Source organism: Aquarana catesbeiana, linkage group LG04, assembly GCF_042186555.1.
Source record: "Aquarana catesbeiana isolate 2022-GZ linkage group LG04, ASM4218655v1, whole genome shotgun sequence".
Classification (NCBI taxonomy): Eukaryota; Metazoa; Chordata; class Amphibia; order Anura; family Ranidae; genus Aquarana; species Aquarana catesbeiana.
Window position 1 is genome coordinate 240295229 of NC_133327.1, and position 13985 is coordinate 240309213.

At 40.8% G+C, this 13985-nt stretch overlaps 1 protein-coding gene and 1 pseudogene across 6 annotated transcripts in view; both read left to right on the forward strand.

Annotated features, from left to right (window-relative positions):
• ATP11B (ATPase phospholipid transporting 11B (putative)) overlaps positions 1-13985 on the forward strand; it is a 245491-nt gene that overhangs the window by 182109 nt on the left and 49397 nt on the right. For all 6 annotated transcript variants that reach the window (XM_073626287.1, XM_073626288.1, XM_073626283.1 and 3 more), the window contains exons 20-25: positions 134-287; positions 379-481; positions 1620-1765; positions 5631-5690; positions 7182-7309; positions 10316-10454. In XM_073626287.1, coding sequence (XP_073482388.1) covers positions 134-287; positions 379-481; positions 1620-1765; positions 5631-5690; positions 7182-7309; positions 10316-10454 — 730 coding nt within the window. The remainder of the gene's footprint in view (positions 1-133; positions 288-378; positions 482-1619; positions 1766-5630; positions 5691-7181; positions 7310-10315; positions 10455-13985) is intronic.
• Positions 13759-13877, forward strand: LOC141141666 (5S ribosomal RNA; annotated as a pseudogene).

The following is a 13985-nucleotide window of genomic DNA, read 5'->3' on the forward strand; positions in this document are numbered from 1 at the left end:
AGTGCCCCAGTGTGAAAAGGGTCTAAAACAAACTTCACACATAAAAATAATGTTGATACCAGTAATTTTACTTAAGGGATAACAAAGTGATCTGTGGTTTTTGGTCTTACTTAGAGCTTTTTGCTTAACTTAGGTTAAAAGATGACCATGTGATCCAGCATGGGCTGGTTGTGGATGGTGCCAGCCTGTCACTTGCGCTCAGGGAACATGAAAAGTTATTCATGGACGTCTGTAGAAGCTGCTCTGCAGTTCTATGCTGTCGAATGGCACCATTACAAAAAGCAAAGGTACAAAGATAGAAAATTCGGAAAATGTCGAATTAGTATAACTCTGAAGAGATTCTTGTATCTAATACTATCTTATGCTAATTAATTGCAGGTGGTCAGATTATTAAAAATCTCTCCAGAAAAACCCATCACCCTGGCCATTGGTGATGGAGCGAACGATGTCAGCATGATCCAAGAAGCCCATGTAGGCATAGGTAAGATGACGAGCTTCGTAGTGCTAAAAGAGCAGTTAGTCTTAAGAGTTCTCTTCACTAACATTTTCACTGCCATTTATACATTTTTTACAGCGGGTGAAATAAGTATTGAACATGTCACCATTTTTCTGGGAGAATATAGTCAGGTCAGATGACACTAAAATTGCCCTGGGTGCCATAATACACAGCATGTTTGGAGGATCAACTGGCACTGCACATCACCCCAAAAACACCATACCAACAGTGACGTTTGGAGGTGGGAACATCATGTGTGGGGCTGTTTTTCAGCATACAGTACTGGCAAACTTAATTTCTTTGAAGAAAGGATGAATGGAAAAAATCTGCTGTCATCTACCAGGATGATGAAGATGAAACGAGGGATGGACATTTCAGCAATGATCCCAAACACAAAGCCAAGGAAACACTCAATTGGTTTCAAAGAAAGAAAATAAAGCTGCTAAAATGACCCAGCCAATTGCCTGACTTGAATCCAATAAAAAAACTATGGAAAGAACTAAAGATCAGAGTTCATAGAAGAGGCCAATGGAACCTTTAAGATTTGAAGACTGTGTGGAAGAATGGGCCAAAATCACACCTGAGCAATGCATACTACTAGTTTCTCCATACAGGAGGTGTCTTGAAGCTGTCATCAACAAAGGATTTTGTACGAAGTATTAAATAAATTTCAGTTGGCGTGTTCAATACTTTTATTACACGTAACTTAATTTCTGAACGTATTTTGTTTTTTGATTTTTTTTTTTTTTTTTTTTCTGTATGGATTGCATGGGTGGTTGCCAACATATGAAAATGTCATGTCAATAGCACATTTAGAAATGGATTTACCTAGAAAAATGGTGACGTGTTCAATACTTGTTTTACCCGCTGTATTTATGTGCTAATTTTTCATGCATGGCCCACTATTAATATTCCAGTCTTGAAAAAATTGTCTGCACAAAGGACTTGTGAAGCTCAACCCGTATTGTTCTAAAGTGCAAGCAGACAAGTTAAATCATAAAATCCTTCATATCAAAAAGCTAATTTTTGAGCCATCAAACAGGCTTTTTTAAGCATGGAGTTCTGTTATTCCTATACTGTGACAAATATTTGTGTTTAATTTGTATACCTTCTGGCTTTACAGGAATCATGGGAAAAGAGGGCAGACAAGCTGTAAGGAACAGTGACTATGCAATTGCGAGGTTTAAATTCCTCTCAAAACTGCTCTTGGTGCATGGTCATTACTACTATATTAGAGTAGCTACTCTTGTACAGTACTTTTTTTATAAGGTAAGTTATTGAATGAGTTGTGTGTGTTTTTTTTTTTTTTTGTTGTTTTTTTTGTTTTTTTCCCCCCCATATACAGGAATAGCACCTAGACTCTCTGATACACATACTCGATATGTTACTGTGTTTTATTAATTTAAAGACAAAAAAACTGCACATTTTGGTTTTGGACAAAAGCTGAATGCAGTTAACATGCTTGCTAAGGGGTAATACTCTTAACCGACAATTTGAACACCCTGATTTTGTAATGAACATTCCCTGTTTTTCTTCCGTCACTCTTTAGTGATTCACCTTTAATCCCTAGAGAAATCCTGCTCACACGTTTGAAAAACTGCAGATGAAGATCTTGGCATAAAATCTCCTTTGTTTACACTGGTATTTCTTTGTCGTACATTGAGGGACATCGAAAGTCTTTAACCTTCAGATTATACTGCTGACTACAGGAGGATTGGATACTGGCAAACTGAAAAAAACTGTAGAAGAGTTTAGGATATTTCTCCTACTGCTGCCAACAAACTTCAGTCCTAAGGAAATGTATGTCTTTTCTGCAGCTCAACTGTGTAAATAGCCTCTTTATTTTTTGCTAGCACCTTTTTTTTTTTGCACCTTTTTTTTCCTAGATATTTTCCTTCAATTTAACTCTTCAGTAAATTGCCGCTAGAGCCTTGTCTCTTCGATTTGCAGCTCTCTAGCATGGTTGTCCTCAGCCTGCCTTTTGAAGTACCGTGTCTGGACTCGGAACGCGCATTATGTTCCAGATCCAAAGCTACTGGCAATGCCTGACTGCTTCCCGTTACTCTGAAAACTTAGTGGATGGTCGGTCTGAGCATTGGGAGCTACCTCATTTAGGTCGCTGAGCTCCTGATTTCCTGTTTTGTTATGAAAGGGGTAATGCTGCTGGGCTGAGTGCTGACATCTGCTGGTGGATAAAGTGTCACGTGCTGCGCATTTGATTTTCCCCCAAATTCAAATTGAGGAAGCATTTCTCTGCTGCTGCTAGCACCACATGAAACTTCAGACTTCAGTACTAACCCTGCTGCACTTTTGTTGCATCCCCATTGTGAGATACCTAGACGATTTACTATTGAAGAAACGGACTGTGTGGCCTTTTTCGCACAATCTGATGTTGAAATTGTTTCTGGAACTGATCAATCATTTGGAGTATCCCGGTCTATTCCAGGACACGGTTCTGGCTACAGGAGAAACTTCTGATTTGAATTTTCAAGTATCAGAGCCGTTTAACTTTTTGCTCCTGAGTTTGATCGATATCCTTACAACAGAGGGTGCTCATACACTGCTTGAAATTTTGCTGTTGCCTGCTAAAGTGGCCAAATGATCCATGTCCAGCTCAAGTGTTTTTTTTTTTTACTTTTTATTATATATTTTGGTGGATCCTCATGACAAATAAAGCCTGTTGGGTCTTAGTGATTTAGTCACTTCCCAATCAGCATCCTTGTTCTTTGGGTATTTTGGACTCTGCAGCATTGAACCATCCTACTGGGGGTCATTTTATCCGGATTTAGTAGGAAAACACCACAGGGGTGGTGTATATCGATCGTCAGGGAAGAACCAGAATTCTCACTGCGGAAAAAGAGGTAGATCATATCCTGTCCTGGGTAGAATTTTGCCTTCCAGCCTTATCAACCATATACTTTCCAGGCGTAGAAATTGGCATACAGATTTTCTCAGCCAGCAGGAGGCATCGGGACCTGTCGCAGGTGAGGGACCTCACCTGGGACTGTAATATACTGCATTATACTACAGTGTACATTACACTGTAATGTATATACACATGTTTTGATTCAATCCACTGGATACATTTGAAAGTTATATTCTAGCATGACACTATATTTTTGTTTTAACTACAACTTGTCTCCAGGTACAGGGATTCTCTGGTGGCAGGTAGCAGAGGATGCTCTTGTGGCCCTGTGGGATCAGTACACATCGATTATATGCCTTTCTTCCCTGAAAATTCTTCCTTGTCTGCTTTACACAATCAAGGTAGAGGGCATTCCTATCATCCTCATTGCACCAACTGGCCCAGGCAGATGTGGAAAACTGACCTGGTAAAATTCTGGCAGATGCTCCGTGAGCTCTGCCCAGATCATCAAGCTCTGACGACCAGTGTGCCATCCAACTTCACAGTTGCTGGCTGCAAGCTGTTCTGAGGGACAGGGGCATCTTCAGAATCTGTGATTCCTACAATGCTAAAAGCTAGGAAGTCTTTCTCTCATGGTCTATCGTCGGTCTTGAAAGGCATACTTCACTTTTTGAGAAGTTGGTGCTTCCAGTCCAGGACTCCCTCGGTGAGAGGAATCTTCTTCTTCCTGCAGCTGAGTCTGGACCAGCGTTAGGCTTTCAGCACTATCAGTTTCAGAGACTGTTGGCCTTTCACTCTTTGATAAAGACTTTTGTTTGTACCTGTGGTCACCCATGCAGTCCTGCATGGACTTTTGTGACTATGTAAGATCTGAATCTGGTTCTCTCTGCAGTTCAAATACCACCATTTTTAAAGCCAATAGAGACATTCCTCTCTAATCTCACCCACCAGGATGATCTTGAGGCTCAGGACTTCCTTCCTGCCTAACGTAGCTTCTGCCCTTGACCTCAACCAGGACATTGTTCTTTTGTCCCTCTATCTGGCTTCGATTTACCAAAATTAAACTTTCCTCCATTTTTGTTTGGATGTGGTTCAGGCAGTCAGTTTACATCTCAACCACTTCTTTCAATAAGACTGATTCACTTTCTGTCATTCCAGGTGGATGTTGTAAGGGTGCACTAGCAGGCCATTATCCATGTTTATGGTGTCAAGCACCAGCTTCCACCCTTTCCTGTCGAGGCACATTCCACTGATCTGTGAGTGCCTCTGGGCTTTTTGGCATCTGGGTATTGTTTGTTTCCATGGCTGCCATCTGGTCTTTTGTTCACAAACGCTCTACCAGGTGTATGATTTCCATCTTCAGGTGTTATACCATTTTGGTGGATTTTTGGGCTGCAGGCAGCCCCCAGATTTCTGTTTTGGTGAGCATGTTCGCATTTAGTTGCTATTGGACATCTCAAAGGTTGCCTTCTTGTATCCCTCTGAATGAGAATGACATTTTTGTACTCCCCGTAAAATCTTTTTCCTGAAGTCAAGTGAGGACCCAGGTCCCAACCCTCTCAGTTAATAATCATTACTAATTTGCTACAAAACAGAGGCATGCTGGTAGTAGTAGGGCAGGCCTACACTTTGTTTGCCAGTGACCAATCCTCTTAAGTGGCAGTATAACCCAAAGGTTGTCTTCCTGTTCCCCTCTGGACTCCAAGAAAGGGATTTTATGGTGAATGTTAAAGTCCTATTTTCTTGGAGTGCATTGAGGAACAACACGACTATTTCTGCATTGCCAAAAAACAGGTGCATGTTGGTAGTAGGGGAGGGGTTTTCATGGGTGTGCCTACAGTTTGTTTGCTAGAGTACAGTCCTCCTGTAGGCGGCAATAAAACTTGAAAGTTAAAAACTTCCTTTATACCTATTTTATGGTGAATATGAAAATCCTATTTTACTATCCTTGCCCACAGCAATTCCATGTTGCAACTAAGGTGTATCTAGCAGGTTATTCCTTGCGGATTGGTGGTGAATGTGCCTAAATTTGACTTGTTTATGAATAGGCCCAATAGAAAAATGCCTTTGAATTAGATTCATATAAAATCGTATCTTCTTGATTGAAGAAGTAAACAAAAGATGTAATGGATATATGATACCTTTCAGACTATATTATTTCTGTGGTGTCTGTCATGCTCTTTGCTAGAACTGTTTTAACATGCATGCATATTTGGTATTTTAGTATGTGTAGTCTTACTGATAACAATGTTTTATTTTCTCTTGCAGAATGTGTGTTTTATCACACCACAGTTTTTGTATCAATTCTTTTGTTTATTTTCACAGCAAGTAAGTGTAGCATTTTCTTTTATTAGTAAAACCACACAGGATTTGTTATATTTTCATTGTGATGTTTTAATTTGAGCTAGGAATAGAGGAGTTCTCACAATGGCTCTTCCCTCTAATAATTTTTCACATGTCTCTTGTTTTTTTTTATGATGACGTTTTGTGAAAGCAAAATCTTCCATCAATAGCACACAAGATATGTGGATTTAGAAATACCCTGTCATTGCAGAAATCTGAGAACTGGCATTGCTAACATGGCTTTTTTTATGGTGAAAGCTCAGTCTTTTATTCCAGCTCTTAGTATTTGGCATGTCCCAGACCTGGAGTAGGAATGTACATATCTTGTGTCGGACACCTAATTTACACATTTGTTCTGGGTCAGCGAGTCAGTGAGTTCTAAAGCAAGGATAAGGATGACATACCCAAAAGCTGAACCTTTACAGACAAGTTGACAATGTCAGCGTCTGTTGTTGTAACTGATTCCCTTTTAATGTTTTCAGAATATAAGAAACAGCAGTAAGACCTAAAACGGAAATGTTTAGGCAAGTTTCCATTCTTGCACAGACAATAAGGTGTTTTATATTAATAAAGCTTTGCATCCCGTGTATATAAGCAGCTATTGTAGGCTGTAAGAGGTGAAAGTGTCAGTTGCCAGCGTTCTTCTGGGGAATTGCTAAACAATGAAAGGGGTAGGTTCACCTTTAGTAACATGTTACACATTTAGATAGGATACCCAAGAAAAGCCTAATCTGTTCTGGAAAGCTAAAAAACTCAAATCAGTCTCAAGACTATGAAAGTTAAAGGGAAACTATGTTTTTGATATTTGGGTAAATGTGATAATCTCATGTAAATATGTTTATAAATGACAATGTTTTAAAAACTTCGCTTTTGTTAACATCTTTGTAAGTTGGAGCAGCTATGTTTTCTCGTTACATGTGTTGCTGCTTCATACTTTTGGACAATGCTGATTACATCCAGTGCAAATCTAAATTGGGCCCCTTCCAAATGAAAACAGTATATTCTCTATGAGATTAATTAACTTTATTTCAGCAGTCCTTAGACAAGAAAGCTAATCACATTCCCTGTTTTACATACGATCAGCAGCAGAATTTGCCAATCTATAAAATACTGTACACGCACAATGGAACAGCTAGCTCTTAAATATAAGAGAGCCACGTCAAAAATAATTAATGTAAGCGTTAAAGTAGTCATTCTAAATCTATTTATACTGACAAGACAACTGTTTCCTTTGTACAAAGCTTAGAATTTGCCCCAGACTTTTTAACCTGTAACATACCTCTGATACTTGAAGGTAAATACAGTTAAAAGTTTAAGCTATTGTTACCTGATAGATCTCCCCATCCTCAATGTAGGTAAAACTTCTGAAGTATTTAAATGTACAGTAATGCTCCTTTTAGGAAGACAGTGTAGCATATTATTGAATTCTTGAAGTAATTGCTACTTTTTAATCCAGTTCCCTGTTTATTTTTGCAGACACTGTATGACAGTGTGTACCTGACTTTGTACAATATTTGTTTTACTTCATTACCTATTCTGGTGTACAGTCTCTTTGAGCAACATGTGCATCCACATGTATTGCACACAAAACCTGGTCTCTATAGGTGAGTACATCTGCCATTTCTGCTAGCAGTATTCATTTTTTCTTGTTTGCTTGTTGTATATTATTGCAACATGTGTAAATATCTCCTTCCTAATTGTACCTCACAGGACACAGAAGTGTTCATAAATATGACTACTTGGTTTATGCTGCCACCTTCAGGTGAATAGACACTGGGAAAAAAGGAAGGAATCCCCACCCAAGCAGGATACCCTTCTAGCTCAGCTAAGCCTCAATTTAGAGCAGTGTCCTTAGGTGATGAATGTGCTTTCCTATGTCTATCAGAAGATCCCTCTTGTGGGCTCAGTTCCCATACTTTCTAGCCCATTCATTACACCCTTTCTGGGTTAGAGGTTGGCTTTATCCAGATTGGTTGCTAAGGGCCAGCAGGCCAAGAGGGGACTGTACCTGAACCCAGCATTCAAGAGCAGGGATGGCCTATAAAGTCTGCTGGTTGGCACTGAATCCTGCAGGCAGCGATTCTCTGTCTACAGTGTACCCATTGACTGCATGGGCAGGGTGTTGTACAGGTCCTGAGCAGTCGTTCCCTAAAGGCCCTGTAAGGCACGCCGGCTGTGATGAGTGAAGTCAAGATTGGGTCGGCAGCTATGGACTTTAAATGTCAGTGGAGCAGTGTAGCAGTCCCCCGGGCAGGGTTTCCCTGTATTATGAGGCATTTTCAGGCAGTTGTTGCAGCATAGCACAAAAGGGGTGGTCCAGCACAGCATGCGATGACCCCATCATGGACGCAATTTTTAAACAAAACCTGCGTATAGTACACATGCAAACGCTGCTCTTGAGTGTCCACAGTGTGGGAAGACTGTCAGACGACACCAAAGGGTCTCGGTCTGTTCGGTGCCATTGTGCTTATAAGCACTGCACAGCAGCAGTTGCTTGTTCCTCTACCCCAGGCACAGCAAGTATTGGGATTTTGTCTTCTAAGGGGTTATTGCCACACAGGTCTTTGGGCTAAAGGTCTTGCAGGTGACATTTGGTGTTTTTCCCTGTTCTGGTTTAGAATTTGATTGTTTTGGCCTTGTATTGCCCACCCCTCGTGTTCAGTGCTTTAGGGCATCCCCAGTAGTCATGAATTTGAACTGTGTCCTACTGTGTACGTTTAAGAAATCACGATTTGTGGTTTATCTGTAAAATACTTTAACTGGAGTGCTTCACAGAACAAAGAATCCTCCCTGCTTACCTATTCCTAGGCTTAGTTTATCATGAGCAGGATTATGCCTGGGCTGGGATTCCTGCTTTTTTTGACCAGTGTCCACTCACACGACAGTGGCAGCATAGTCCAAGTCATAGTCATGAATATGAATGCCTCTATGACCTCTGTACTCCAAGAAAATAATTTTATTGGTAAACCAAAAATCCAAATTTTGAAATAGTAGCTAACTCTGCATTAGTGATGTGTGTGGAATTTTTGGATGAATGGTAAATTTTATTTTCAGCAAGCATACACAAAGCATTCACAGTAAACCTATATTTAGAGGAATACATGGACTGCAATTGCTGACTGAAAAATGCTATCTTCTTGGCTGTCTCCAGCCTCAAACTGTTCGGAATCAGGATGAAATAAGGCATCCTGATGTACATACTTGTTTCCACCAGGCCCCTCAAACCACAGACTACCAGCAGTGAGCTTTGCGTACTGATCACACAAATGGACAAAGAGCCCTGGTGCCTAACCTGTGGTCCTTTGATGCTTATTGTGTTGGGCTCTAGCAGCCAGTAGTGGGCATGATACCATTGATATGTAGGGAACTTGTAATGACGATAATCTCTAGCTATCTGTCTTTTGCTGCCAGTCTCCAACCACACCTGTAGAATGTCCATAGTCTCCGACTCTGTAGTATTACATATGCACAATATTGTGTGTGGTCACCTGGGGATGTCAGTGGCTGCATTTGAGGCTCCCTAAAATGTTGGCAACCGTTTAAAAAAAAAAAAAAAAAAAAAAGCTGCCAGCCTATAATAGAAAGCCAAAGGTTTTTCTTGGTCTATAACACTGTGGGGCAGGTATGCAGGCCACAGAGTAGGTCGGTACTCATCAGTTTGCTAAACATATTTAAAAAGGTGCATTATTCCATCATTTCACAAATATGAACATCTGATTTTATCTGCGTGCTGCATTCAGCAAAAGAATACAGCCAACCCAAAATGACAACATCATCTTCGCAAAGAAGACCTCCTGCTGGGTCCTCCTATTTCTCATGGAATAATGAAGGAATAATCAGGAAGGCCTCCAGCGGTTCTGTAGAGTATGGACATCCCATACGAATGAATAGGGCCGTGGCACAAAGGAAAAAAAAGAAGCCATCTGAGGTTTTATTTGAGAAGACTGTGTGGCGTCTGGCAGGGTGGCATAGCGGACATCACTAGATTGAGGATGATGTTATGTTACATGGTTATGGAAAATAAAGGAAAACTTTACCAAGAGGTGAAGTTGTTTTTTACCGGGTACTTAAAATGCAATAAGACCACCCAGTTCTTTTTATACCAGACAGTAGAAGGCTTGAAATACTTTGACTGCAGAATATACTGCTCTAATTATTTTGCTGTATGCCACAGGACCAGCATAGGAGGCCTTGGTCACAGAATAGCTGTCAAGGAAGGGAATTGGCCAAACTTTTTTTTTTTTTTTTCTTTTTTTTTTTTTTTTTTTTACTTTGGTCCTTTCCTTCAGTTTACTTGACCAATTTCCTTGACATTGTTTTTGTAACATGTTGCCATGACATCTAAGAGCACTGGTTTCTGTATCTAAAGTGTTTAATTCCCAAAGAAAAGAGCTCTTATTTGATTTTAAATATAATTTTAAAGTCTTCAGTGTCAACATATTACATGTTAAAACGTCATGCAGTAGTAATGCAATCCCTGCTTTAGCTAATGCGGATTTTGACACATCTTTCTGATTACCTTAGTAATGTACGTATATTAACAATTGTGGTTTTAATCAAATAATGAGGGTGGCATTTCTAAAATACTGGTCTTTCTGTAATTTCCATAGAGACATTAGTAAAAATGCCCTGCTTGGATTTAAACCATTCCTTTACTGGACCCTTCTGGGCTTTGCACATGCCTTTATCTTCTTTTTTGGGTCATATTTTCTCATGGGGGAAGATACTTCTCTTCTTGGAAATGGCCAGGTATGTAACAATGTCCTTACTTTGTGCTTTTTTTATTGTAGGAAAGAGTTCTAAAACTGTAAATCCATAAACCCCTTGCTATTTTTCTTTTAATGTTTACCAAAACCCCTTTTTTGCATGTGTAAATTACATTGGATACTTGTTTGTATGTTCTACTTTTCCTTGTGGTGCCAAATTCTTGTAATGATCTTAAAGGGATTTTCTGACATCTGATGCATGGTATGTTGTCGGCTTTCTCTTCAAACAAAGAAAAAGGGGGAAAAAAAATCCAGGCACTACCGAGTGATGGCAAAAGCAGTTTATCTAGCATATAGTGGTTGCATCCAGGGGGCGAGGGGATCTCAGCTGATCTCAAGGGGTTTTATATTATGTTTAAGTATATTTATTAAAAATTAAACCTGAAAGGGTCATTACATAAGACCTACAGATAGGATAATAGATAATAAAGTGGTAACATGAGCAAAAGTGCATTAGGGCAAGTATATTACCAAGGTGTTTTTGTAGAACTCTGGAGTACATTTACCAAAGTAAAATGGAACTTCTAAAATTGAATATTTTACTAAAAGTGCAAAACACGTTTAAATTGGTAGAATAAATAGAATTTATGTAAAAACTTTACTTGTGGTGTAATCAGATCTGTGGGCAGTTGGCAGCATCATTTTTGTTACTTTGAGCTTCATAGGCACATCTAATGAGACTTAACCCGATGTCATGAATGAGCATGACAGGCAAGTCCATTTACAGAAATAAATCAGCAATGGATGCTACATATTTCTTTTAACACTCTGTAGGCCTGTTTTAAATATGTAATGTGTTATAACCTGGAGATTTAAAATGGTGTGACCCCCCCCCCCCCCCTTTTTTTTTGTTTTTTGCTTAAATCACAACCTTAAATAAAATAGATATTTGGTGCTTCGATATGTAATGTGCAAAACATGCCCAAGACTTGAAATGTGCACTCTTATTTTATTTTTTGTGACGCATGTAACTGTCAGCGGCTTGCAGTGCCTCATGGGACTTGTAGTTCTGCAACAGCTGGAGTGCCACAGATTGAGCACCAATGTCACTAGGCCATTCCAAGACATTTACTGTAATTGTTTCCCTGTAAACCACTCCAGTGTAGTTCTAGCAGTATGTTTAGGATCATTGCCATGCTGGAAGGTAAGCCTTTGCCCTAGTCTTAAATCTCTGGCAGACTAAAACATTTCTTTTCATACATCACAGGACACAGAGCCATAGTAGTTACTGTGTGGGTTATAAGCCACCTTCAGGTGATGGACACTGGCACACCCTAAGACCAAAAGTGCACTCCCTATATAACCCCTCCCACTACTGGGAGTACCTCAGTTTTTTCGCCAGTGTCTAGGTGTTGGTCACGGAGTAAACATGTGCTGTGCTGAGCTCCTCTGGAGCAATCCTTGCTGGGGCTAACTATGCAGACGCATCCATTCAAGGTGTCTTTCTGGCCGAATTGAATGGTACCCAGGCCTCGTGTCCGAAGAAACAAGGTTTTTTCCTGTGAACGCTTCTCTTTTGAGAGCTGGACCCAGGAATCCAGTACTTTTTGGTATTAAGGCCATAAAGTTTTACTGCCAATGGTGCTATTGTAGGTCCAGGATGGTGGGATTCCTCAAGGGTCCCTGGCTCCTGAAGATTTAATGGAACCCACTGTGAAGGGTGAAAATTGGGTCTGTTGGTTTATCACAGAAAACCCTGCGGCAGGAAAGGTAAGTTGAGTTTTTCACAGAAACGGCAGACTTTTTCTCCAGCCAGCAGGCAGACCTCTGGTAAGTTTGGGGGGTTTTTTGCTTCCTCCAGAGATCCCCCACCTGGGCTGAACTCTTCCCCTCTTCCTGAGGCTGAGTATAAGGGAGAACTGAAAATGATCGGCAATGCCGTTTTCTTTCACCGCCCCTACACGGTGCGGCTTCCAGGTCTCCTCCACGCCATCCCTCACTCACAAGCCGATCCCAAAAGTCGGATCGGAGGCCCGTGCTTGCACGGAAAAAAACTCTTTTTGAAAAGAGAAGGGGGGGGGCGCGATGTGAGGTGGGGGCGAGGCTTAGCGCAATGTTGGCGTCCTCCAACGCGGCAGTGTGTTATTTTGTTTTGTTTTTTTTTTTTAAATAAAAGAAAAAACTCAATTTGTGCTGGCTGCAAAATTGTCACAGAGACATGAGAGCAAAAGAAGCATGAAAGAGGTTTTGGTGACAGGCATTTCCTGCTTAACACATTTACTATATGCATGAGGCTGAGCATTAATAGCAGCAGCAGTGGCTGGACTATTGCTCAAGCAGTGGATGCGATTTCTTCTGATAGTACTTCTGCTTTGTGCATCGGGCTAAGGTCAGAAGGGGGGTTAAAACACCCCCAAAATAGAGCTAAAAGGGTCTCCCTCAAGCTCTGGAAAGCCTACTCATCTCTACAAATGGCATCCTCCCCTGAGAGGGAGTGGCTGGTCAGAGTGAGCATCAGGCCATGAAATGTTTGCAACTGTTTTCAACACTGCAGCCCCTGTGTATTTTACCAAAAGATCTTTTTTTCCCTCAGCCATGATGGGTTTTAAAAAAAAAAAGTTTAGCGGCTTTAATCACACAGGTTCCCTTCCATTGCCCAGGACTGTCAAACTGAGGAACTAGGGGCGGGAGAAGACGAATCCCCTCAGGGGACCGTGGTGAGGCTGATGACTCCTCTTCTGAGGTGTCAAATATGGGAGAATCAGCTGGTTTCAACCTTAAGATTGTTGGTGCAACTTCTTGCTGAATGGTCCGCTCCACATTTATGCTCCTTTAACTGAGTGGGTTCGCTAAAGCCGCCTCAAACTGTGCATGCCTTTTCCTGTCCATTTATTGATGGAAAAAGCTTTTTTTTATCCGAGAGGATCTCCCAGAAAACCTTTTTAGGAGGAAAAATAATGTTTTTTTACATTTTATCCTATGGTGGAGGAAATTCACTAAATAGAGTATACCAGCAGTTAACACTGCTATATCCTCTGTGAATAAGAGCTTTTGTTCGGCAGACAATGCTCAAATGCTTAGGCATCCAACAGATAAAAATTTGGAATTCATATTAAAAAAAACAAACACTTTTTTCTCTGGCAGATTGAGCAGCCTGCGCTGACAGTAACTGCTTAATCGTTGTGAGGCCAGTTTAACAGGTGTTCAAGGTATCCTGCTCAGCAGGCCTATGATCTGGCAGCTTTATGTTTGCCATAATTGCTTTGTAAGTTTCTATTGTAGAACCTCAACAAGGTCCCCATGCAAGTGCTTTCTTATAAACTAGCCAAACGCACAACTGCTGAGATGCCTACGGCCACATCACCCTGAAAGCGCCCGATCTCGTCTGATCTCAGAGGCTAAGCAGGGTCAGGCCTGGTTAGTACCTGTATGGGAGACCGCCTGGGAATACCAGGTGCTATACACGATGCTGTGCACATTGTTACTAACACAAACAGCTAAACGCATGAGTGCAGGAACGCACATCAGAGGAGGATAAACTTCCTTTCACCATGCAGAAGCTCCTGGCTAGTCC